The 27,899-nt window shown below is 44.9% G+C and overlaps 1 protein-coding gene across 1 annotated transcript; it reads right to left on the bottom strand.

The window, feature by feature from the left end:
• Nucleotides 1–482: 482 nt before the first annotated feature.
• On the bottom strand, nucleotides 483–27,419 carry LOC146172575 (uncharacterized). The gene is made up of 7 exons (XM_084585809.1): nucleotides 27,224–27,419; nucleotides 19,370–19,489; nucleotides 19,014–19,180; nucleotides 10,329–10,457; nucleotides 7,381–7,434; nucleotides 7,045–7,264; nucleotides 483–598 (listed from the first exon to the last, which is right to left on the bottom strand). Exons 1-7 carry the CDS (start codon nucleotides 27,417–27,419, stop codon nucleotides 483–485), a joined length of 1,002 nt encoding a protein of 333 aa, XP_084441935.1.
• Between the last annotated feature and the right edge of the window lie 480 nt (nucleotides 27,420–27,899).

Raw genomic sequence — 27,899 nt, forward strand, 5'->3', positions numbered from 1 at the left:
GAGGAGTGAGGGACACAGTGCAAGAAGGTCCACTGAAACATAGCTCGGTTATTATGGCACTCAATAATCAGCGGCCGTGAAATTTAGCTTCAGGCCGCTACAGTGGCGGCTGCAATTTGATGGTGGTGAAGTGCAGGTTTATGCGCTGTGTGATGTCAGTACAAATTAAAAATTCCACTTGCTTGCAGGTTATCTCGAGCTCTTTATTATGCTGCCTCTCATAATCTATAACTCAGGGATGTTACACCAGGCAAGCCAGCTACATTGCCGAAATCAAATCAGTGTCTGCCATGGCAACTAAGCCTGAATTATGAGATGAATATGACATTATTTGCAGCTGCACCAGAACTACATAGAGTTGTGCTTGTTAACTTCAAGCAGAAGTATTAAAAGAACCTGTTTCAAAATAATATTTTATTCCATCTTTATATAGCCATCATGAACACAGATTATAGCTGTCATCATCTAGCGCAGCAAGACATTCATGGGCCAGCTATGTCGCGAAGCAGTGTCGCGACATGCTTGTTTAGAGCTTTCAGCCGTTCGACCTGCGTTGCTTTTGGGTGGGTGGTCCGTGAAACATAGTCCCCATAACCACCTGCACAAAGAGGGCAAAGGCAAAAGAATAAAGTCAATATTACACAAGCCTCACATGCAACTGATAGCAGTTGAACATGTTAGTCCCAAAAGGCAAACTGCATATGTAGCTTCACTTAAGGAAGCAATTAGACATGCACACCCCATTAAAAGTTCTCGTGAAGAAGCAGGAGTAGCAATTGAGCATATAAGCCTCAAAAGGGAGACTAAAAGTCATTCAATTTAAAACCTGTAGATGCAGACTGTGCCATTGCCTATGATCCAAACTTATCAATATTTGCATGGTTTCTAAAATGATAAAAGGGCTGCTATTAAAGCTATCATATAAAATTGGTCATAATAATAATGATGCTATTTCAAGTCTATAAAGCTCACACATGCAAATATAGATTATGCATGCAGTACATTTTCACTGCTCACAGTAAAAACCATGAGTCATTAAGCTACAAAGTTCATTGTAAAGAAGACAAAGAACGGAAAATGCTGCGGCATCGCCATCACCATCGCTTGGCTCCGGCGCCCATCTCTCGTGCTGAAGCTGTGCCCTGCGGCTGGCAATTCGACCCTGCTCTGCCCGAATTACTGGCAGCGCTAGACGTTCAAACGAACTATTAAATCCACATCGCACTTGGTGGAGGTCAATCTGAGGTTCCCTGTACCCATCTCGCCCTGGAACTTCGCAGCAGAACGTTGACTACACCAATGACGGAGCCGACTTCATTGCACCTACCTCCGCCCGTCACCTGCACAGGTGCGATTCGTCAACGGGACCCCGCTACCTTCAGTGGAAGCAGCGATGACGACGTCGACGATTGGCTGACCACTTACGAACGGGTCAGCCGTCACAATAACTGGGACGACAACCGTAAGCTCACCAATGTCATCTTTTACTTGAGCGACGTCGCTAATCTGTGGTTTAGAAACCACGAGTCGGACTTTACTACCTGGGCGAGTTTCAAGACGAAATTTTCTGATGTCTTTGGCCGCCCCGCCGTCCGAAAACTCCGCGCGGAACAGCGTCTTCGGTCGCGACTGCAGCTACCCGGTGAAACGTTCACCAGTTACATTGAGGACATTGTTGATATGTGTCGTCGCGTTGACCCGACCATGACCGAGGCCGTTAAGATACGTCATGTCCTCATAGGAATTGATGACGGCGCTTTCAACATGCTCGTCGCCAAAGGCCCCACGACGGTCAAGGAAATCTACGACCTATGTCAAAGCTACGACGAACTCCGCAAGGAGCGTGTTTTGATTCGCCAGCCTCAAGCATCACTTGCTGGACTAGCCGCGGAGAGGGAGTCATCTAGCCTCTCTGAAAACATCAAGGCTTTTGTACGTCAGGAGGTCGCACGACAACTGTCCCTGCAGCCATATGTTAAGGAGTCGTCACCAACTGGCCTTGTTCCGGAGCTTCGCCGTGCAATCCAACAGCATGTATCTGAAGTCCTCCCTAATTCTGTTCCTCAATCACCTCCGGTCGCACCCTCAATGCCGTTCCCCACGCCCACAATTTCATCGTCCGGCGTTGCGCCACTGAGCTATGCTCCAGCATTCGCGCCGGCTCCTCCCCAGGTATTGCGTCGCTCATATGCCAAAGTTACTTCAAGTCCACCTCCTGAGCCAGCATATGCCTATGCTTCGCCCCCTATGCGTTCGGCACCAACAGCGTTTGCTCCCCCCTTGCGTCAGACACCATCTCCATGGCGCACTGCAGACAACAGGCCTATTTGCTACCACTGCGGCATCCCTGGGCACACTACACGCTACTGCCGGCGCCGAATAAATATGGCCTTTGCTGCGCGGCCTGCGCCACCTTATTTGGCCCCCCAATTCCCCGTCCCATCGGGTCCTCCAACAGCATCCCCTGACCCTCCGGACTTCCTGCCTCGTCGTTCGCCATCACCACGTCGCCGCTCCATTTCGCCAATGCGCCGACGACCCGCTACTCAGCCGGAAAACTAACCGCCGCAGTTCGCGAGGCACGAACTGCGTATTCGACAGAATTTCAAAGTCCTCGTCTTAATCCCGCGAATGTTACTGCTGTCATCGTTGAAGGTGTTCATACTCTTGCGCTCGTCGACACCGGTGCCGCTGTATCAGTTATCAGCCAAAAACTCTGCCGCTCCCTCCGAAAAGTGACTACGCCTCTCGAGGGACTATCGCTTCGTACCGCATCCGCTCACAGTATACAGCCGACAGCTATCTGCACTGCTCGCGTCGTCATTGCTGCAGCCTTGTACATCATCGAATTCGTCGTTCTCCCCACATGTTCTCATGACGTCATTCTCGGCTGGGATTTCCTGTCCCAGCATCATGCTATCATTGACTGCGCCAGTCCTCAAGTAGAGCTCATTGAATCGAGTGATGCACCGTCTGATGCCCTGTTCCACGAGCCGTGTCCTCGTTTTGCGACCAAACTCCTCGTAGCTCATGACACAACCATCCCACCCGGAAGCGCTGTTCTGGTTCCCCTCACTGCCTCTTTTACCACCGCCGCGACAGTCCTCTTTGTGCCCTCTAACGTTGTCTGCCGCCGCCGCCACTTACCGCTGCCGTTTGCCGTCCTTGACATGAACAACGGCGCTAGCACACTTCTGGTAGCCAATCCTCTTGCGTCTCCCGCTATGTTGATCGAAGGGGAGTGCCTTGGCCGCATCGAGCCCGTGGACCTTCTGTTCGCCTTTGATGATGTGTCATTCCCTGTTTGCCAAGTTGACGCCTTGACCCCAACTCGTGTGGCTTCCGATCCGCTACAGCGGGACCTTTTTGACCATTCTGTGGACAGCGCTCTAGAGCCGCGCCACCGCGAGCAACTTCTTGACCTTCTACACCAATTCCGCTCCTCCTTCGACATCCCGCAATCTTCCTTGGGCCGCACGACGACCATTTCCCACCTCATCGACACTGGCGCTCATCCACCTCTCCATCAGCGGCCGTATCGTGTGTCGCCGACTGAGCGCCGTGTTATTGCCCAACAAGTCGATGACATGCTCCAACGCGGAATAATTAGAGAATCCTGTAGCCCATGGTCGTCTCCTGTGGTCCTAGTTAAAAAGAAGGATGGCTCCATACGATTTTGTGTTGATTATCGCCGTCTCAACAAAATCACTCGTCGTGATGTGTACCCCCTCCCACGAATCGACGATGCCCTAGACTGCTTGCAAGGCGCAGAATTCTTTTCCTCACTCGATTTACGCTCCGGGTATTGGCAGGTGCCCATGGCAGAGGCGGATCGTCCTAAGACCGCCTTTATTACTCCAGACGGACTATACGAATTTAATGTTATGCCATTCGGACTCTGTAACGCCCCAGCCACATTTGAAAGAATGATGGACACTGTACTGCGCGGCCTGAAATGGAACATCTGTTTATGCTACCTTGATGATATCGTCGTCTTTTCAACCGACTTCCCGACCCACCTGACTCGACTTCGCCAGGTCTTCACCTGCCTAACCCGCGCCGGTCTTCAACTGAACCTCAAAAAGTGCCGCTTTGGTGCCCGCCAGCTCACAATACTCGGACATGTTGTGTGTAAAGATGGAGTTCTGCCTGATCCTGAGAAGCTGCGCGCCGTCGCTGACTTTCCGAAACCGACCACTTTGAAACAACTGCGAAGCTTCGTGGGCCTCTGCTCGTACTTTCGTCGTTTTGTTCGGAATTTCGCAACCATCATAGCCCCCCTTACACAGCTCTTGAAAGGCACCCCTAACCTCGCCTCTTGGTCGCCAGCCTGCGATGATGCATTCGCGACACTGCGCAATGTTCTAACGTCACCGCCAATCCTTCGCTATTACGACCCTACTGCACCTACAGAACTTCACACCGATGCCAGTGGTGTCGGCCTCGGCGCCGTCCTCGCCCAGCGCAAGCCTGGCTTCTCCGAATACGTTGTCGCCTACGCCAGCCGTGCTCTCACCAAAGCCGAGTCCAACTACTCCGTTACCGAAAAGGAGTGCTTAGCAATCGTGTGGGCTGTATCGAAGTTCCGCCCTTACTTATACGGCCACTCCTTCGAGGTAGTTACAGATCATCACGCTCTCTGCTGGCTCGCGTCTCTCAAGGATCCGTCTGGCCGTCTCGGGCGCTGGGCTCTCAGGCTTCAGGAATACGACATCCGTGTAGTGTACCGCTCTGGCCGCAAGCACTCTGACGCCGACGCTCTTTCTCGGTCACCGGTGTGCTCGCCTAACTCATCGTCCCCTCCTCAAACACTCTTGTCAGCACTCACCATTGACGATATGCCTTTCGAGCAACGACAAGATCCTTGGGTTTCTAACCTGCTAGATATCCTTGGCACTACTTCCGCGGCTACGCATCCTCGGGCACTCCGCCGACAGGCCTCCCATTTCGCCATTCGGGAAGGCCTTCTCTACCGAAGGAACTACAACTCAGACGGCGGAACGTGGCTTCTTGTCATTCCGCGCCACCTCCGCTCCGAGGTTTGTGCCCACCATCATAGTGACCCGCAAAGCGCTCATGCCGGCGTCCTCAAAACATATGATCGAATTCGTCAAAGGTACTACTGGCGGGGAATGTACAATTTCGTACGTCGCTACATTCGCTCTTGTACCGCCTGTCAACAACGCAAGATTTCTCGCCACCCTGCTGGCCCTCTTCAGCCTTTACCGTGTCCAGCTCGCCCGTTTGATCGCGTGGGAATCGACCTCTATGGTCCGCTACCATGCAGTGCCGCTGGTAATCGATGGGTCATCGTCGCCGTCGACCACCTGACCCGTTACGCCGAGACTGCTGCACTTCCCGCGGCGACAGCTCGAGAGGTAGCCCATTTTCTTCTGCACCACTTCATTCTTCGACACGGCGCCCCCCGCGAGCTACTGAGTGATAGAGGTCGTGTCTTTCTTTCCGAAGTAGTCCAAGAGCTCCTGTCGTCTTGTAAATCGATACATCGAGCTACAACTGCGTACCACCCGCAAACAAATGGCCTCACGGAGCGCTTCAACCGTACGCTTGGGGACATGCTCGCAATGTATGTTACATCTGAATCTGGAAGCTCGAACTGGGACCAAGTACTGCCATTCGTAACGTTCGCGTACAACACTGCCACCCAAGCAACAACTGGTTTTTCGCCCTTCTTCCTCTTATACGGCCGTGAACCATCATGTACTCTGGACACAATTTTGCCATACCATCCAGATGCCTCTGAGTACAGTGCTTTGTCAGACATTGTACAGAAGGCCGAGGAATGCCGTCAGCTAGCTCGCACGTTTACCTCCAACACTCAAGGCTATCGCAAAGATCAGCATGATACCGATACTCCTGCTCCCACGTTCCAGGCCGACATCTTCGTTTGGCTATGCGTTCCTGCCACCAACAAACTAGACACCAAATACCACGGACCTTATCGCGTCTTGGAACGCACATCCCCTGTGAACTACGTCATCGAGCCAGTCACCCCTTCTTCCGACCACCGCCGTCGCGGCCGCGAGATTGTCCACGTTAGCCGCCTCAAGCCATATTACAACCCTCTGGTCGTCTCTTCTCCCTGAGTCGCCAGGATGGCGACTTCTTCACGTGGGGGAAATGTAAAGAAGACAAAGAACGGAAAATGCTGCGGCATCGCCATCACCATCGCTTGGCTCCGGCGCCCATCTCTCGTGCTGAAGCTGTGCCCTGCGGCTGGCAATTCGACCCTGCTCTGCCCGAATTACTGGCAGCGCTAGACGTTCAAACGAACTATTAAATCCACATCGCATCATGATTAATGGTTTTTGAAAATGACATTAAAATTATATTCTGGTTTCAGTTAAGGAAGAATTCAGTCTAGGTCTAAAAATAGCATAAAACCTGGCCAATCTGCACTTCCTATTTATAATTACACAGTCCATGACATGCAAGCACCATCTGTTACATCACAACAGTGTAAACTATTGTTATAAACAGCACTGGCCTGAATAGACATGCACTAATAAATTAAGCAGCTTGATAGGTTAAGGTGCATAGTTAAATTTTTTTTTAACGTAGAAGTAATACTGCCCACATTCTTGGATTTCATCAGAGCGTGGTGTTCTTTAAGCAACTGCTAGAAAAAAAGCCTCCCTGTCAATGGGTTTGAAACCCAAGTCGAGGCCAAGTGATCAGCTTCGCTGGTCGCTACATTACTCCACCGTGACACTATATTTGCCAATTTCTTCATGTGCTAAGTTGCTAGTCTTTCAAGCTGCGTTTTTGATATTGTTGTCTTTATCTTGTCTGACAAAATGAACTAAAGATCTTTGTTAGCCCTCCATCCTAACAACAGTCTAAAGCAACAATTAGATATTTAGCTTACATGAAAAGTCAGGGCAAAGCTAAATGAAGCAAAACTTAGCTAGACAAGTGCTAAATTTTACTTCTGGACTTATAGTCACGCTTAGAAAAACTAAGCTGTTATTTATTTTTTTTTGCAAGTCTAATGAGAACATCACAGCAAACATGCACACTTACTCCGAACGGCATCAAACTTTTCAGGCGTGAGTGGCGGCTTGGCTCCAGCTCCAAGCCTGATTTTTCGCATGCAGGCTTTGCCAGTCACACTCCTATTTTTTAGTACTTCGATTGGCCACAGGCAGCGGAGAAGCTCTCTGGCAAACATACTATCACTTCGAGAAGCATTTACCCAGGTCCATCTCTCCGCCAACAGCATACATCCACTCCCGATGTGGACCTGTAAGAAAGAATTCACTCGATTATTGTGAAACAGTTTTATTCAAATGCATTGCAGCCGTGAAAAGTAATGACGAGGATAGACTGCCCTCAAATTGAATAAAGTGGATTAATTACCTTGCCATCCACCACAGTGAACAGTGGAGCATCCGAAATTACCGCAGCAGGTTTCTGAAATTAGCAATAACACTTTCTTATAAAAACAAGGCACATTGTCACATTGTCTAGTAAAAGGAAGCTATAAAGAAAAGCCAATAAACTTTTGCATAAACACATTACTGTATCTAACTCAAGAATTGGTAGGTTGCTAAAAGCCGGTTATTCTGCATATCATCACCATTATTTTAGAACCCCAACCCTGGCACGTTTTAGACTTTAACAGCTATGTAAACCGACTTCCTCAAAGCATGTCACTGGCACTTTCCTGCAAATGCCACCTCACAAATTGGCCACAACATCATCCCCTTCTGCCTGCAATTCCTCTTCTATCGCTCGTTCATACGATGAGTCACTACTTGTCACCCACCCAATATCACAACTTTGCTGTCATTTAGAACTTTCCCTTTTCTTTCAGAACTGGTCCCTAGGCCACACAACAGTTGTCACCCATTGCATAAACACAAAGTGACGCAACTCCAATTCAGCGACAGAAAAAAACCGCTCCAGTGTAGAAATGATGGCCATGAGATGCAAACCTAACGCATCCAAACATACTGTTGAGCACAGTATAGTTAAGCGGGCAAATTGGTGATGCATTATCAAAAAAAAAAAAACAGCGCGAACAAGCGCTTGTTCCTGTGGTTTCTTCCTGTCGTCCCCGTTTGTTCGCGCTGTTTTTTTTTATAATACTGTTGGAGCCCTACTCAAGTTCACTAGCACCACCAGCAGTCTTCAACAAAAAGAAAGTTGGTAGGCAGTGCTTCTTGATCTTAACTCTTTCCTAAATAGACAATACACTCTACTGTGTCTACAGTGCATATCTACTCCATTTACTATCAGACTGCTGTGGATGACCTGGACCACAAGAATACTTCATTCATTACAACGTAGGGCCTGTACAAGTTTACCATAGGTATAATCACTACCATATGAATTGTTCAAGTCTCCACAATATCTATAGTGTCACTGGCTTTTAAATTCACATACGTTGCTAAATGTTATTTTTAGCCTGTTATTTAGGTGATGCATTATTGACTATTGAAGCATTAAAGAACTATGACACTTTTTAGTAAGGCTGCAGGTCTCATTTGTTAAACCATTTTTAGGCCCTCCGCTTGCAACCTGAACACAATGCTTGTACAGTGGGCATCCGATGCTGGAAATGGATTTGACATTTACTTAATTTAGTTGTCATGTCTTCTCTAAAACGAAGTGTAAAACATTAGAATACATAGTTCACACTCTGGTATGCAGTATTTGTGGTGTAGGCTGCAACCTATGCTCCTAGTGCCCATACCAAGAGATGAGGCAATGCCCTGGATGTTGGCACAATAAACATTGTCCTGAAGACGATGCTACATGGGACAAAATTCAAATAGGAACAACGGGAACATGGGAACACAAATAAAGTCATGGTATGCCACTCGGGAATTGCCCGTGTAAAGAAACAAGCTGGAGCATTACATGGCTATGGCAAAGAAAAGGTGAAGAGTTGCCAAAATGTGCCAGCCAGCTGTTTCTTAAGGAAAAAAAGGGAAGCATGCTCGAACCAAAGCCTGTGTTTCCTACATCTTGCATAACGCAGCAAAGGATGGTACCAGACAGAAAAAGCCAAATGCAACAAATTCAGCAAAAGAGTAGACACTATAACTGAGTGTACAAAGCAGTCCCTGAGATTGTCAAAAATGAGAATTATATTTCTAAGTGTTATTTCATCTGACAGAACAGGTATGAGGCTGCAGTGGATTTATACAAATTATTAGACAAAATGAAAGTTAACACAGAGGCAGAGATCACTGTTATACCAGTGTGCACATGGTGATATCGTTGCAGAAATGTTTATCTTCAAATCCCAGAAAGAGTACCAAGAGGACTGAATCAGCAGGAGCTCGAAGTTTAAAGCATGAAAGTGAGAGTTGCATCATACTGTGACAAAACTGCAGAAGCCAACATCTGCATCGGGGATGGGCTTGAGCTCTTTTCTTCAGTTGAATCAAGGGGGAACCAAAGAATTTTCAAGTCATGAGCAAGAGTGAGACTGTATGATGGTTGGGCATTTCAACACATACTGATAACATCCTATATGGTACACATCGGAAACGCATTGACAAATTAATAAGGAATATAAATTATCTGGTGCTGCTGCCAAATGTGGAAAACGAATTGTCAGTGCAAATACCCAAACAAGCAGAAGCTGGACTGAACCCTTCTCAGGATGAGCGAACGCCAAACATTGAGAAACAAAGGCTGCTGTAATGGTGAATGAACCCAAGAACTGTACCAGACAGTAAACAGTCATACAGGAAAATCAGCTGAAAGGACTAGCAGTCACAGAGCCATACAAGTGGGATGATCCATACATACTTATATACAATAAGGGAATAATTACTCATTGGCATGCCCCAAAGCACAGCCATAAACATACACATTAGTTATATTGATCAATGGAGTTATTGCAATTCGCTCTCACCCTATCATCTGCCCTACTGACCGTCCTGGTTAGCTCAAGTGGTAAAGCAGCTGCCCTGGAAGGAGGTGGTGCCATGCTCGATCCCCGGATCAGGATGAATTTTCCTTTAACTAGGAAGTTTCTGTGAAAGCTGTATAGCTTTCCTTTGTAGCTGTAACTGTGTGCTCGGGTGGATGACAACGAGTAATGATTCCCTTATTAGAAATCTACTTCACCTTGGGGGATTCCCCTAAATATTCGATCATATTTATGTACAATACCTCATCCGAAACAACGAAACTCTGTAGCAATATTTGGTATGAATTCTCAATCCTTTAATGTGCAATTCAGTAATCAACATGTCTTAAGAAAAAAGATTTTTGTTTTGCCCCCTCCAATAGAAAACATCTATTGTGAGTAGAAATGAATGAAAAGAATCAATCAACAACTATCTTACTCCATTTGATGGGCCAGGCTGCATGAATCGGGCTGCAGTCTCTGTCGAGTTGGGAGCAGGCTGCTGTCTAGAATCTGCGGTACGAATTTCAACCTGCAGCTGGGGAAGTCCAAGGTCTACATTTTCATCCTGAAGAAAGCATGTCAGCAAATTAGTGATGCTTAGAACTTCATAAGGACATAAGAAAAGTAAAAAGGGCATTTACTTCAGTAAAGTGCAGTGTCTAACTTGCAGATATTTGGGATGCAAGTGAACTACAATGAAAAGGGTCTGTTTCGTATGTAGGAAAGCTAACATACACAAAAGAAAAAGCTGTGTGACACCATGTGGCCTACCTTTCAATACTCACTCTAGTACAGTACCAAAATACAGCAGCAGTGTAAAGCTGAGAGAGCGACATAACGCAAAGATCAAACTGGAAGGCATGCCTACAAACATGAAGTGATATGCCATCAAAGTTGATTCAAAACAGCGAATTTGGAAAACTATAATGAGCTGGTTATATACAGTTCTTTCAAGTAGAATAAAGAAGCCCAGGTACATACACAACTCTGAAATGGCTTAGTAAGACTACAAGTCACAAATTACTGTATACAGAGTAAATCAGTCTTGTTCGGTACTAGCACTGCTAGACTAGTGTTCTATTTTCTTGCTGCTGCCTTTCTGCATGCAGCACAAACAGCTAGTCCTGACAACACATAAGCTGACAAGTAAAAAAAAACAGTAAAACATAATTTGCAAGATCAAGTCATGAATAGCAATGTAGAGTAACTTGGTACCTCATTCAGCACTGGTAAATGGGGCTCCTCTGCAGCAGCTGCTAGCTGCTGCCCTTCTGATATTGAAGCCCATGCTGGAGACTGATGAATAAAAAGTAAAACATAAATTAGTTAAAGGATAGTGTTTCACAGATAGTACTATTTTAGACAATTCAGCTTCCACAAAAACCACTTGCACACATTTGCCGGCAAGCCAAAAGGACTACAGTTTGTGCCAGGGCCTACTGCATAGAGGTAAAACATTATGCGGGGCACTTAAGCTTCAAAAATTTTACCAGCGCTGCAACAGGCAACAAAGAAGAGAAGGATAAGCGCTTCATTGTCCCCTGTCACAGCGCTAGTAAAGTTTTCAAAGATGTACCAACTAGCTCAAATGTCTGTTCTATGACACTTAAGCTGTTTTCAAGGGTATGATGCAGCTACCATTACGCATATAAATCTGTTGCAACCAAGCCACATGAATTTACCTGCATGGCCTAGGGGTAACATGAATGCAAGGTCCTGGCAGGCTGATTCTGACATCACCCTCTCACGTGAAAGAAGAGGCTCAAGCTAGCAGCTCCTGCGAATCGCAATGTTAGGCAACCCTGCAGCCAGTTAGAGCTCAGCCATGCCAGCTGCCAGCTACTGCCTGCCAGTGCAATTTTTCTTTCACAGTGTCAGCATCAGATTTTTATGAATGCTACTGCTGCATTAAAAAAAAACAATTGTAAAAGGCTAGAAGAGTTTAAAAATGATAATCATAAACACAATCTATATCTCGATAATTTTCCATTGTACATCATGTAGGTTTGTAGTTGGGAGCAGTGTAGTTGAATAACTGATAACAAGTGATCACATACTGGCACATAAATCTTTCTGGTTGTTCGCTTACTTCAAGCAAGGAAACAAACAGTTGGTCAATCTTGGGACAAGAAAAAACTTGTATTCTCTTTTAGTGTTGCTTCTTCACCAAGTTCATTATGTCTGCCTGTATGTCTGCAGCAGGACTGCCAACTTGGGCAGCACCATTGTGAAAGGTATTAATCCCATCAGGATCATTGGATCCAGTCAGACATGCTAAACCTAGCTAGGCCATGCTGGCACGTCCATACAGTTTGGTTAAAACAAGGCGTTATACCTATGCTGGCTGGCGCTCACCTGGTAGATTGAATGTATGCTAATGAGTATATATGCAACCCAAAACTCTGAAGCAAGCCATCAGGCCTTTGGCAGGAGCTGTCAACTTGGGCAGCACCTCTGAGCTGGGTACAAAACACACTTGAATCCTGATTCGAACACGCTATTCCTAGGCAATGAAGGCACGCTCGTACTGCTAAGATGAAGTGGGGCTTATGTCGCGTCATCCTTCACACGGCATGATACAGCTGTATGTGCAAAGAGTATGTGCAAACCAAAGTGACAACCGAATAGCTAGTGCAACTAATTCGCATTTGTCTAAATGACACTAAATCAGGAGTCTTTTTTCTTTTTATCTCCTTGCCAGTCCCCTCCTAGAACAGCATTCTGCGTGGCTCTCGCCAGTGCCCTCCTCTTTTCTGCTTCTCCAACTATGGATTGATTATTGCAGTCGATACTGCATTCAGCCTGTATTCATTACAGTCGTGTGCAGAAATAAGCACGAGAGGAGTAATAAATGTGAATGGAAACCGAAAAATAACATCTCTTAGGTGCACAGAAAGCACAAATGCAACAATTGACAACTGTGGAAAATAGATAAATAACATCCATTTCATACAAGCAAAACAAAAGGAAAACAGGACATTCAACAAATGGAACACACACAAAAGCTACCTCCCTTACTCTGCCACACTCGCTCTATTGCCTTGTAAATTCCACTTTTTTAGACGCAATAATGACCAGGTCTGCTCTAGTTTCCATCTTGCTGTGTAATCTACATGGCAATATCACTGTGGGGGGTTCCAATTTTTACAATACTGTCAGGCTTTCATTGAAATATACATGCTTTTCAAGCTTTTGTTTTTATAGCTGCACTCAGGTGCTATAAGTGAGCTGTTTATTAGTATGAGTTTTATCTGATATATCAGACAAGCACAGAAAGAGAAACGGCAATGACAGACTATGCTCTATTGCAGTGGGAAGACAAGATCAACAAATTGTAGCAGAAGGTCAAATGATTCAGATCATTAATTCCTATCAACAGTATTGAATTTTCAATGAAGATTTGACAGCAGGCGTTAACTCAGCACCCACGTGGATTCTTCTCAGCGCCACCTCCTCACGGCGAGTTAAACCACCGGGAAGATTTGATCCACCCGGTGGAATTAAAGCACCTGTGTAGCGGCAAAGAAACTCTTTCGCAGGCATTACGGCATCTCCTGCGGACAGCTTTTACATAGGCAGAGAATATGTCACCCTCTGGGAACAGGACGCATGATCAGTTTCTGTGAGACAGTGCGTAGTGTGGGGAGCCCACACCCCATGCACAGGGTAAGGAAATGTTTGCACAATATTGCAAATATTGTTGATGATGTCAAAGGTATTAGATATACTCTGTAAGGCTCGCACTGCTTGGGTGGATTCTGTAAGATCAAAATGGTCGGCGGTGCAGCATATAGGCTTTCTTTTAATGTAGACAAACCGTCACGAATGGCAACAAGAAGGTACGTTGCTTCTGTTCTATATGAACATATCTGGTGTATTTCAGGAAACATTGGACAAATGAGGGTAGTATGTAAAATCTCATAGTCAGTACTTGCGTTTACAGTTTGAAGCGCCCCTGTGGTGTCTGTGCAATAATCGGGCTCTGCTTCTTCCACCGAATGTTGATCTCGGCCCTTTCCTCGTAGTGGACGGTTGTTTGTCATCTGTGGTCACTTCCATGGAGGTTTCGAAGGCGTTGCTTTAAGCAGCGTATAAGACAAATCAAAATAATGTGCTAATGCAGACACTGCAGGAATAGCTTGACGCTTCAGGTAGCGCGCTGCACGACGCTGCACAACGAGCTCATCAGTGGTGTTCAGCTGGGCCTCCGCTTGGAGAGTGGGAATGGATGTCAGGCGAGGGAGGCGAGTGATGGCGCGCATTGCCTCTCTATTAACTGCTTCCAAGTGGTCCCAATCTCTTAATGTGAGACATTGAAATTGGGCTTGATAGACAAGCCAAGCCTGTAATACAGAACGCACTAACGTTCAAACCATGTTGCTGCGAGCGTCATCTGTTTTCTGGGCAATGCGCCGAAACAGGTGCAGGGTACTAGCGGCATTCTGTCGTTAAGGTCGAACCCATGGCACTGCTGAACCAGAACTGTCCAGTTCGACGCCAAGGTCTCGCATCGGCGAAGTGGTAGTGAGCAGATGCCTGTTCAATGACAGCTGTAATGGTGCTTGTAAAAGCCTACATCTACCCCATCAGTTTGTAATAGATATAAAGTTTGTCTTTTCAACTGAGAGCGCTAGGCCAATCTTCGTGCACCACTCAGATGTCTTGTCAAGAGCAGTTAAGAGCAGAGATGGAAGTGAATCTTTACACGAAATTAGGCCTCATAGTGGTTCCTTATGCAGTGTTCTGCAACTGTATCAAACCCCCGTTTGAAAAGTTTTCCCGCCTCAAGTGGCGGCTCATTTGCACTGAAACTGCACAGAAAGCTTGTGCGATGTTGTTCTCTTTACGAGTCAAGTTTGACCATGGTGCTTACTTGGTTTGGCCGCCCATGATGAGAAACCAGAACAGCCTGCGACGATACTCAGGAGTAAATGACGCAAACGTAAATTTTTTGCCGAAGGGCAGCAGTGGCGCCATCTCGCACCATTACAAGGATTTGCCTTGCTTGCCTCGAAGCTTTTGAACCGCAGCGCTTTCTTTCAGCCACGCCAGATGACGCCACAGCTGCCTTTTGCTAGAAAAACTGCGCTGGCGTTTTTTTCTCCTCAGTATTGTCGCAGGCTGTTCTGGTTTCTCATCATGTGCGGTCAAACCAAGCAAGCACCATGATCAAACTTACCTCGTAAAAAAGGGGACAACAACCCACAAGCTTTGTGCGCAGTTTCAGCGCAAATGAGCCTCCGGTTGAGGCGGGAGAATTTTTCAAATGGGGGTTCGATAAATTTGCAGAACACTGTACATGTAAAAAAAAGTGGGAGACACTTTACCTTTAAGGGAGTGATATCATTGCTGGCTTACATCTACCACTCCCCTTGTTCTCATTCACCTGCATGCACTTTGCTACTTGCTTACTCTCTATTCCTTTAATTTGTCCCTCTATTAATGTGATAGTGTTAAGGATCCCATTCTGCACAAAAATCTAGCATTGGAATTATGAGACAAATGTCATGGACATAACTCGGTAGTTGGCAAGTGACATGGCTGGGCACTGACTGGTCATCAGGTGGGTGGTCCGACACCACGAGACCTCTTGACATGGGCCAAATTGCCAGGCGTTGGCAACTCGAGCTCTACCGTTTGAGAGGGGATACTGAGAATGGAATCCAGCCTTAGAGGATTTTGGTATTCTGAGTTAGACACACTCTCTTTTGGCCACACAAGGACCATTCATATGGCTTAGGTAATCAGGGAATTTGTATATTTGTCTGGTGGCCGTTCACATAATGGCATGAGTTATGACCATATGCTAATATTGTAACCCGTGCTAACCATGTCAGTTCTGGAGAGGGAAGAAGTTCGTGCGGAGTGCGCGTGGTTCTGGGCCACCGCTGCTTTTGCCTGGTCAAGTGCCTGCTCTCTGCCTCCTTTGCCTCAGCTCCCCAACTCCGTCCTTTGACCCTGTCCTTCTGGACTGCCGTCCGGGTAACGATAGAACCCGTGACAATATGTATGAGTGGGTAACAGTAGCAAAATTAAGACTGCTGAATGACCGAGTACCAAACATAACGTATGCAAAATGGGATCCGCTAGAGCAGCAAGCTAATGGGAGCCATTAAAGCTGTCGCGTGCTATCCTTAAGGACAGAGCGTAATTTTTTTTACGCAATCTTGCCATAAGGCATATTATAGGAACTCATCTAATATTATTTTCGGTAAGGAACCGCAGCAGGCTTCCACTCTTGTCATTGTCGGTGAGGCATTTAGAGAAGTCCTCTTCCCTTGTGGTTAGTCCCACTTCGTGCAGAATCTGTCCTTGATGCCCTTGTCACTGCACAAGTCCACAGCAGGTGGCGAACATCCACTTCTGCAGCTGTTGTAGAACACTTCGGCCATTTGGTTGGTCCGATGTCTTCTTGAGATTCCCATCAGCATGTGACCGACGGGTAAGGGCCGCCCCAGCTCTTATCCTTCTAAGGGAAACCTCCTCTACTCTTGTTAAGTTATGAGGAAGGGGGAATGTACACGGAGGAATGAGGACACATGTACTTTTCCTTAAAGAGGATGCTAAGATGGAAACAGCGGAGCGGGCATCAAAAGGGAGCCTGGTGAGGGGCGCATTAGTGTTTGGAACATTGTCAGCATCGTGTTCTGCCCAGTGTATCTGGATGCGTATCTTTGTTTTTTTATTGAGTGCGTGGATTTCTTGGGTTACAGATAGCGTCTTTGTCACTTTCTTCAGTTGTTTTATGGTGGCTAAGAAGTCTGTATAGATGTAGGCTTCTGTTATGGAGTCTATTTAATTTATGGCCTCCATAGCATCGCGGATTGCATAGAGTTCCATCACAAGCTTGTCTGGGTATTCTGAAACATTCTTTATGTAACTTTAGTTCACTGTGTGTTGGCCTAGTACCTGCTGTTCTACCGTCATTTTTCATAATTGATGTGTACATATATGCAATGAAGGTACCTGGAAGTGCATCAACCAGAGGTCGAGATGCTAGCTTTTCTTTGCGACGAAGCAGAGTGGTGTTGTTTGTCGTAATAGTCGTGAATTCCCATGGAGGGGGGTCAGCCATTGGTGGTGTTTGAACTGCCACTTTGTTGTACAAGGATGCTATGGACATAACATGCTTTCGCTTCGTATGACTTGTTGCCTCTCGTTGTTCAATTAATTCTGTCAACATATTTATCTGTGCTAACTCTTGGAGAATAGGGATAAGGGTAAGTTTGATCCAGAATTTTACATGAAGCATACCAGGCTCATTCCATCGCCATAACCTGGTTTGGGAGGAAGCTTTCTAGGATGAGTCAAGTTCCTTCAAGCAACAACATTTGACGGCACCTTCATGTGTGTGCTAGCCACTGAAGCTACAGATTTCAGCAAGGCAGATAGCGCCTGCATCATACTAAAACTGCACGTCAAGGTCAAGTCGAAGGAGATTCCAGAACAATGATAGACACTTCGTATGGAGTGTATATGATACATGTGGGGCTGGTTGGTTGATTGGGAGTGGATGGGTGTGTGGATGGCTAACTGATCGGTAAGTGAATGAAACCAGCATAGTGCAGACAAATATTCTCGTGTGTGAATGTAGCTGAATTTATGTGCGATGGCCTATAGCTAGTACCAGTGCAACAACTTTAGAATTGTACCAGATGCATGGAGTAGTGTGGTGGCTTTGAGGATGTGTCTTGACATGGTGCACGGTGTTGCTCGATGACCAGGGAGAGCTCTTAAGTTGAATGACGAGGTATGAACGTTAGGAATGGAAGCAAGTGTGAGCGTGTAGAGGAAGCTGAGCTAGAACGTCAGCAAGCTACTGACGATCTTGGTCCTTAAAGGCAAAGATGCCGACCTGAAACCTCATGTCATTTAATAATAGACAAGGAAACATATGCGATCAAAGTAGCACCAGAGTAGAAACATTGAGAGAGCATGCCATCAAGCCTACTCTTAATGTAAAACATAGACATTCTATTCTAGACATTGCACATACTATTCATTGCTATAAGCTACCCAGTTGTGCGAAGGACCAGCAAATATATATATCTATGAAGTTCCGCATTAACTAAACCACACAGATGTGCTGTGTAGCCCAACAGTTGCTTGCCTTATTCACTGTCAACAGTTCTGTAACCTTAGATTACCATATCACTTCCTCATTTGAAACAAAAACCCTGTGTTGGCAGCTTCTGTCACGAAATATGGATTTCTGATGTTGCACAGCCTGCCGACCAATCATTATGTGACCATGTCACCTGCCAGCTATCACCTGCCACAGGCATGCCCGTGATTTCTCACTCACAATGCTGAATGGTCAGCACAATAATCAACTTTTAATGCTAAAGCCACCACATTAAAAGAAATATATGTGCATGGTCACACAGTACCACATACTGCTACTATAATCAAGAAAACACTCTGACAAGATGAAACTACATCTTTACAACAATGATATAGGTCTATGTGGGCTGATGAACTCAAGAAAAGGGATTATATTTACTGAGCTTTGATGTCATAGCCATGGCTTGGCAGTTGAAATTAAAGCAAGAACAACTGAGAGAAGTCCATTTCTACATTAATTAGCAGTTACAGGTGAATACCTTGTGTTTTTTTATGTCATGTATATCGTTTAAAAAAATGCAGCCGAAACTTGGTTTCTATCCTTATTTACATGAAATAGATTTCTTACCTCTGAAGGCTGTCTGGCTTGTGCGAGTTCTGAAATGGCTGCCTCCACTGCGCCTACAAAAAGCAGACCAATGATTTTCTTCCAAAAAATCCATGCACTATCATTCGCCCAGTGATATACAGGAAAAAACTTCCATCATAAAGATGAAAACTTGGCATGGATCATATAATTGATAAACATGTTCCCAGCAGTTCTTACTTCACTACTTTAAATAGTGAAAAACACGGCCATTACAAACAGAAAATGCACAAAAAATAAAACTGCTAGTTACAATGCCTGCAACTGTTAAATGCGTTGCTTGCACCAGAGAATACTGTAAGGTCAGAGATTCAAGTCTCAAGAATTTTGAGTTTTTAGAGAGTACTGTGTGCACCTATAGCTTTAATGTACCACTATTAAGTGCACAAAAGAGGCAAATATAGAAGGAACCTGGCCAAATCTTTCGTTGACCAGCTCCTGCAGCCTATGATTTCTTTGTTTTTCTTCTTTTCGAGCCTTTTCCGACTCATCTAATTGCTTTTCAAGGTACGCAATAGCTTTTTCAGCCACTCTCAGGAGCCTTTTAGGCACAATTTCATCGTCACTTTCAGATGATTCTTGACTGTGGCACCTTTTCGCAAAAATTTTCTTCATTTGCTTGTTTTTTGGCAGCCTTCATTTTTCTTTTTTTTCTCTCCTTGGTTGTTCCTGACCAGCCGAAATGAAAGAGAACAGACACACCATTAACGCAAGCAAAGCATTACCGATATCCATATGAGTAGCCCCTTGCACGGGTTAAGCAGTACCAGTCCTCACCTTAGACGGTTCTTTTCTGGATCCATCTGCGATGGTTGCCGATTCAATAATAATAGATGGCACAGCCTTACGGCGCTTTGCCATTCGGCAAATGATATCTGCCTTGTTGACTGAAATGATAATGCATAATTATATTGACAACCTCTCAAATTAGTGACTTTTACCGCAACTAATCCCAAATAAAATGAAGATTCAGAAAAGTACACATTTACAGCTGAACTTCCAGCTGTAAAGGGATAAGATTCTAGCTGAAACTCCTCCAGATAAAAATTTTATGCCTGAAAACAAGAGCCATTCTGCTGACCATGATAACCAGTTCAGCCCTCGCACTAGAAAATTATTGTTTACAGTTCAATAATCCATCCGGAAATTGGGTCTTTTTTTCTTTTTTCCTACCTAGGATGTAACAAGAGAAAATCAGGATGCTGTCTAAACCAATGTCTTCAAGGCAATCAATCCAACAAGGGAAAGCAGAGGAGAAATAAGGCCACAAATAATCCCTAACATCCACCCAAGCACAGCACTCAGCTATAAAGGAATGTTACAGTTCTCACGCGAACTTAATAGCTGACAAACATGTCCCAGCTCAGATTGAAAACTGGGTCAACAACATGTCTTAGGCGGCTGGCTACTTTGTAACTATGCTAACTGGGATGAAGTAGGCAGGGTAAAGCTGCAGTTAATTACATCAAAGGGATCTAGGTAAGCAGGCATGGCTTTCCGTAGTAGCCACGTGGCCGTGCTTGAGTAGCCGCACAGTGTACTAAGTAAGCATCGCTACGACTAGCAAACCCTGCAATAGGAAGATTCTGCTATTTGACAGTGCCCTGCTGTCATTGCCTAGTGATTACAAGTGACAATGTTACGTCTACACTTATAGCCGAATTATAGCACGGTTCTCTACAAGGTGAAAGAAATGCTCAGCGCCTCTTTATAGGCGAGTAAAACAAATATGAACCATTATTCTATAAAAGAAAAAAAGCTGTACAACTGTCAACACATCTTGAAGTCTCTGCTAGTTTCTATGGTTCATAGACTATAAGCAGTAGAGGTGGCAAAGGCTGATTCACATCCCTGTTTTGACATGATAGCGCTGAGGACCCAGTTTTGCAGAAAATACAGCGTTATCATTGTTGTCTCACTGGCATCGTGAGCGAAAAATCACGAGCATGCCTCCACAAAGTAGTAGCCGGCAGGTGGCATGGCCGGGCACTGATTTTGCAAGTTGTGGGGTGTATCGCATTGTCGAGTTGGCAGGTGCTATCAACTAGGTTTTTTCTTTTGAAATAGGAGTGTGAGTTGAGAATCAAACCCTCAGGGGCCCTCAGATCCTCAATAAGACATGCTACTCCATGCAGGCATACTCATATATACAACTTCGCTAAAATATGGGGTGGCTTTATATCTATGTCGGCTGGTCTTTCACATTATATGTAGCTTACGACTGTTTGCTAATGGGTATCAGTGAGACAAAAGAGGAGCGCATCAAGGAATTAGTGATTTAACTTTTGGCAAAGTGCATGTACGTGAATGAGGATCTGCAAGGGGAGCTGCAGAAGGCAGCCATTAATGCTGCCATGCCAGAGAACACAGGTACCACAGGGTGCACCTCGGCAGCACACCATAAGTTATCATAACAGGTTTAAGCCAAAATTATTAGTGGATGGTCATGTGTCCGTGCGTGCGTGCGTGCGTGTGCGTAATTTGTGATTTATGAGAGGAAATGATATTACAAAGTCCCTGGCATGCTTACATTTTCAACAGCAAGTTTTGCCAAGCCGTCAGCTATAGCATATTGCGTTTATTTTATACATGCAGAGGCATTTACAGGTCAATCTGAAAATGGCCACAATTTGAAACCAGAACCATAATTAAGGGGACACAACTTGCGCGCAACAAGCACCACACACAATTTCTCCGTGACTGAAAGTAGGCCGCTGGTAAAGCTCTTCTGGTTACCTAAATAAAAAGCTTAGCATCTGACCAGATTACAAGCTTAGCTACTTCGATGGATTTGCCTTCTTTGGTACGCTCAAATTTCATAAACTGACTTCGTTTACTGTTCAGCGGATAAGTACACGGGTCGCGTACCACGGCCCATAGTTGCAACTGCAGATTTTTCTTTTTTTTTAATTTGTATCATACTATAAACTTTAGCAACACCTGCCAGGTTATCTCCCATGGACATCGTCATTGGCCGCTCCCATGGACGCGCCGCCAGCGAGACCAATCTACCTTGGCGCGCTACCACCAGCGCTGCCGCGGTGGCCGCAGTGTTTTTGCGACCCTTCAGGCGTTTTTTTTTTCTACATGTTCCTTCCATCGCGGTGGCTGCAAGCTTGTGCGCGTTGTACTGTCCAGTCTCAGCACTCCGCGAAGTATTTGGATACTACATCGAGAACATCAATGATAAGTTTTTTCGACAGTGTTCTTTCCCTACGCGCTCAAAAATTGGCGGTGATGTCATCAGCTTCGTTATCCATTCACTGAGGTGAATCAGTGGCATAAAAATGCGCGGTATTTAGTCACTGTACCCCACTCCCTTTTCACTATCATCATCATCATCACTATACCTGATGGCAAACTTCTCGAATAAAACAAAAAATCTAAGATGAGTTCAACGAGTGATCTGGGACAGTGAGGGATTCGCGCGAACTTTCTCTTAGACTGCAGGCTGCATTCACACTTTTTTCTACCCATCCTTAAGCAGGATCCGCGGTACAGTAGCAGAGCCGCAAGATAAGCTCATTATTATTGTTTATGTTTGCCTCGAATTACAATCGGCGTCCTTCAGAAGAAGTCCGCTTTACCATAGTCGGCGCGGATAGGGCATTTTTTCTTACTTGCTTTTATTTCCCTGGAGCGAAGTATGGGGCGGGGGGGTCTCTCGCCATTTCAAATATATCTATCAAAGGGACTGTGCTCTGTGCCACTTCACTGCTTCTATGTAGAAAGTGCCATGCGTGCTTAGTACTAAAGGCCAACTAATCTGGCGGCTATTGGCCGCGACTTCTAGCGATTGGAATAGCTCCTCAACTTTGATGCAATTACAGTGTACTAGAATATAATGCAATACAATCCAGCTGTCTGGCATGAAGTCCTTACCACAAAAATGGATAATTTCCTAGCTGCTTTCAACAGCTCAAGAAGCAATTTTGACCAGACGCTGTGTTTACATAAAAAAAGAAAAATGCTAATAGTTAACTGCCACCGCTTTTACACTTGTCTAATTACATGCTAACTTCTTTTATTGTTTAGCAAAAGTGCCTTGAATATCTTTGTGGTTGTGCTTGTGTTTGCTTTAGCTTGGTGCTATTTTTCTTTCTATTTTTTCCAGTTTAAAAGTTCAGGTTATTGCATTTAGTCCTTGTGCTCTAAACCACCATCTAGATTCAGCCTCCTGTAGCATATTTCCTTTTATTGGAAGTGTCCCAAACTTAAAGGAGCAATGCGATCAGATATTTATCCCAAGTTTTCTTCTGTATAAAGATGCGTAAGGCGACATAGCTCGCCATAGTGGTATTCACGTGCAACAGCTAAATAATATATAATTGCATTTATTCTCTCCTGCCATTTCAGTTTCTACAAGTGAACAATGGCTGGAATGTCAGAAGTCAGTATAGGTTGCAAAGGCACGAAGGAAGTGTGATTGATCACTTCATCTTTTAATTCACTGCAACGTTGAAACAAGCTTGCTTCAAGAGTTTGAAGGCAACAAATGAAGCATTGAATATATTGCGGCTATTCTGTGCCTAATATAAGCTGTCGTGACCTTTGATGCTACAGTCATCATCATCATCATCATCATCAGCCTGATTATACCCACTGCAGGGCGAAGGCCTCTCCCATATTTCTCTACTTAACTCGGTTCTGTGCTAGCTGCATCCACTTGACCTCTGCGAACTTCTTAATCTCCTCCGCCCACCTAACTTTCTGCCGCCTCCTGCTACGCTTTCCTTCCCTTGGAATCCAGTTTGTTACCCTCAGCGACCATCGGTTATCCTCTCTTCGCACTACATGTCCTGCCCATGTCCATTTCTTCTTAATGTCTACTAGAATGTCGGTAACTTGAGTTATTTCTCTGACCCACTCTGCACGCTTTCTATCTCCTAATGTTACCCCTACCATTTTTCGTTCCATAGCCCTCTGGGTTGTCCACAACTTAAGTAGAACTGTCTTGGTTAGCCTCCACGTTTCAGCCTCATAGGTGAGTACAGGCAAGATGCAACTGTTGTATACTTTCCTCTTGAGCGATACCGGTAAGCTGCTAGTCATAATCTGCGAGTGCTTGCCAAATGCGCTCCATCCCAATCTTATTATTCTTGTTATTTCCTTTTCATGGTCCGGATCTGCGGTTACTACTTGTCCTAAGTAGACATATTTGCCAACTACTTCCAGTATTTTGATACCTAATGTAAACTGCTGTTCCTTCCCGAGGCTGTTGAACATTATCTTAGTCTTCTGCATATTGATTTTCAAGCCTACCTTTCTACTTTTCCTGTCTAGGTCATCAATCATTATTTGCAGTTCATCCCCCGAGTTGCTTAGCAAGGCAATGTCATCAGCAAATCGCAGATTACTGAGGTATTCTCCGTCTACCCTTATCCCTAACTGTTCCCATTCCAAGTCTCTGAATACTTCCTCTAAACAAGCTGTGAATAGTACTGGGGAGATTGTGTCTCCTTCTTAACACCTTTCTTTATGGGAATTTTGTTACTTTCTTTATGCAGAACTATGATTGCTGTGCAGCCACTATATATATATCTTCCAGCACTTTCACGTACGGCTCGTCTACCCCCTGATTTCGCAATGCCTGCATCACCGCCGAGGTTTCAACTGAGTCAAAGGCTTTTTCATAATCAATGAATGCTATGTATAAGGGCTGGTTATATTCCGAGCATTTTTCTATCACCTGATTGATGGTATGGATATGATCGATAGAAGAGTACCCTTTCCGAAACCCTGTTTGATCCTTTGCTTGATTGCAATCTAAGGTTGTCCTGATTCTATTAGCGATTACCTTAGTAATACCTTATACGTAACAGACAGTAAGCTGATTGGTCTGTAATTTTTAAGGTCCTTAGAGTTTCCTTTCTTGTGAATGAAGATAATGTTTGCATTCTTCCAAGGTTCCGGTACCGTCGATGACACCAGGCACTGCGTATACAGGGTGGCCAGTTTTTCTAGCACGATATCCCCCCGTCCTTCAGCAAATCTGTAGTTATCTGATCCTCTCCAGCTGATTTCCCCCTTTTCATAGTTTATAGTGCTTTCTTGACCTCGTCCTTCGTCACTAGTGGAACGTCTGACTGTTTTTCCCTACCGCCAATCTCATTACGGTCCTGATTACTTTGGCTACTGTAGAGATCTGTATAGAACTCCGCGGCTACTTTGACTATCTTTTCCATATTAGTGATGACGTTACCCGCCTTGTCCCTTATCGCATACATCTGGTTTTTGCCTATGCCCAATTTCTTCTTTATCGATTTAAGGCTTCCCCCGTTCTTTACAGCATGCTCAATTTTCTTCATGTTATACTTCCTTATATCGGCCACCTTGCGCTTATTGATTAGCTTTGATATCTCGGCCAATTCGATCTGGTCTTTTGGATTGGAAGCTTTCATACTCTGGCGTTTCTTAATCAAATCTTTCGTCTCCTTAGACAGCTTACCGGTATCCTCTCTAGCTATCCTACCGCCTACTTCTACCGCGCACTCAGTAATGATATCTCTGAAATTATTGTTCCTTGCCTCTAGGGTAATGTCGCCATCCTCAGTTAGAGCTGAATACCTATTCTGTAGCGAGATCCTGGACTCTTCCGCCCTCCCCCTCACCGCTAATTCGTTGATGGGTTTCTTTCTTACTAATCTGTTGCGTTCCTTCTTCAGATTTAGGCCAATTCGGGACCTCACCATCCTGTGGTCACTGCATCGCACTTTCCCGATTACCTCTACATCTTGCATAATGGCGGGGGTTGAACACATTATGAAGTCGATTTCATTTTTAGTCGCTCCGTTAGGACTTTTCCATGTCCATTTCCGGTTCTTCCGTTTGCCGAAGAAGGTATTCATGATTCGTAAGTTATTGCGCTCTGGAAACTCAACTAGTAACTCCCCCCTGCTATTCCTAGAACCAATGCCATAGTCCCCTGCTGCCTTGTCTCCTGCCTGTTTTTTGCCTACCTTGGCATTGAAGTCGCCCATCAGTACAGTATACTGCGTTTTCACTTTTCGCATTGCCGATTCTACATCTTCATAGAAGCGTTCAACTGCTTGGTCATCATAACTACATGTAGGTGCATAGGCCTGTACAACCTTCAGTTTATACCGCTTATTAAGCCTAATTACGATGTGCTGTTAAAGCTGAAACAGCATGACAGAACTTTTCATTTCTTTAGTACTCATAGATGAGTGCCATGTAGCGACCTATTTATACTAATGGCCTAAACATCCCTAAACAAAGAAAACATGAGGCCCTAATTTGATGTCTACACTCATTTAATAAAATACTTTTTTAACCTGATCGAAATTTTTTCTGTGTCAGTGCTGCTTTTTCTGTGATGCGTCCTGCAGGCGTGGATGTAAAATTAATACACTAGTGTTTCTGTTGTACATTGGAGTGGCTTAAAATTTTACATCATTGAGACTAGCTAAAGCTATAGTGGCTGCAACTTTGTATGCTTGGTTTTTCTCAGATGCTCTTGTCCATATTTCCCTTCAGTAAAGATGCCGAGTCAGCACGGCAAGATATTAGCTTGTATAATTCTGCGCTTTTGTCTGTGTCCATAATTCCGGCTGACTCTGTCATTGCTACTGTTGAACACAAGGCACTGTTCTATTCAAAGACCTTCAAGGACCTAGAGTAAAATAATTAATAGGAAGAGATGCTTATCATAATTACTCCTGGTCAATAAATAATAACTACACAAAATGAAAGTGATTATTGTCATTTATATTATTTCACACTCAGGGTATGAATATGCTTAGCATTTGCACCAACCTAGCTTACATACTGTCATGAGGTACAATACTCCAAGAAACAACTTAAGTGCAGGGGCTACATGATATTATTCGATTATTATGTGTGCTGGGCCCCTTATGGAATCAGAATGAGCCTGATTAAAAGATAACCAAGCCACACAGGCCATGCAAACTGACTGTTTATTTCACATGAATATTCTGTTCATCATGCATAAACGTTGTAGTGACATTTCAAGTATTATGCAATGCAGGAGAAATAGAACTGCTGTTTCTATGACATGCTCACAAACTTTTTCCAGTATGGCAACCACTAGTACTACCTGAAACTGGCTGAGTATCTGATGGACGTGTTTTGAATGTCTCGGAATTAACATCAAGGGGCATGATATAGGAAATGTGGTCATTTTGTAAAGTCAAGCTTGTAGAGGTATTATATGGAAGTAAAATTTCATTTCATATGTTCTGGAGCAAATAACGTCCAGCGCTCTGACAAACTGCATGGTCGAGGCGGCCCGGATAGTGTACATGTGTTAGCGGGAGCGGATGTTCAACCCCCACCCTCCCCCCGCTGCTTCTTCCTTCCCAAAAGCTTTTACATACACAAGCTGTAATAAACCCTACATTTTCCTCAAAAAAAACGAAACAAATATAAATGGTGCAAATGGGACCGCACTCCCTAAGCTCACATCCTACTGTGATCCGTCCCTTGCGGTGCTCAGGTATGTGATTCACTCGCTGATATGGTGGTGCACTCGCCCTGCCGTCATACTCGCCGACTGGCGCGAAGCGATAAACACAATCGTGATGAAAGGGTGACATAAGAAAGTAAGAGGTAAAATACGCAGGTCTGCGATCGTGGCTTACCTCTCAACACTACGATGTCACCGAGGTAGTGACCCTCTTCTGCCTCTCGGCCCTCCAAACAGGACCGCCAAAACACGATCTTGACCTTCGCAAGATCATCCACATCTTTCGGAGAATAGTTCTCTACCATGTCGATGCTGACGTTCGCTTTGCCGCCGTCGCGGTATTCGACATACGCGTGCGATGGCGCAGGCATGGCGTGATGGTAGAAAAATGGGCAAACGCTGACGAGCAACAAAGCAAAGAAGCGGTATGGCGCACAACCACAAAGCAACAGAACAGAACCTAACGGAGAGAGCTGGAACGGGTCCTACGCTCCTCCTCTCTCTCTCTCTCCGCCCTCGTTGAGCGAGGACGCGCGAGATCTCCGGTGGGGAAGCGACCCCTTACAAAAAGTTCAATGAGTTTTTGATTAAATGTTGATTACATTTCTCATCATGCACATAAACATTTCAATACATTTTCTTGATGCATTCTTGATGAGTTTCACAAGAAAGTTGGCCACCGTGTTTCTGATGCACTCTTAGTGCATGAATTCTTTTTGAACTCTTAATGAATGAGTGGCTATTGTCATCGTAATGTGTATTGTTTGATATGTTTCTAATGTCCCTAGAGATTCCAGTGCGCACCCTAGTGTAGTGAACTGTTATGACCACTGAAACTGCAATTACCACAA

The sequence above is a fragment of the Amblyomma maculatum genome, unplaced genomic scaffold (assembly GCF_055883805.1).
Source record: "Amblyomma maculatum isolate TAMU_Amacu unplaced genomic scaffold, ASM5588380v1 scaffold_13, whole genome shotgun sequence".
NCBI lineage: Eukaryota > Metazoa > Arthropoda > Arachnida > Ixodida > Ixodidae > Amblyomma > Amblyomma maculatum.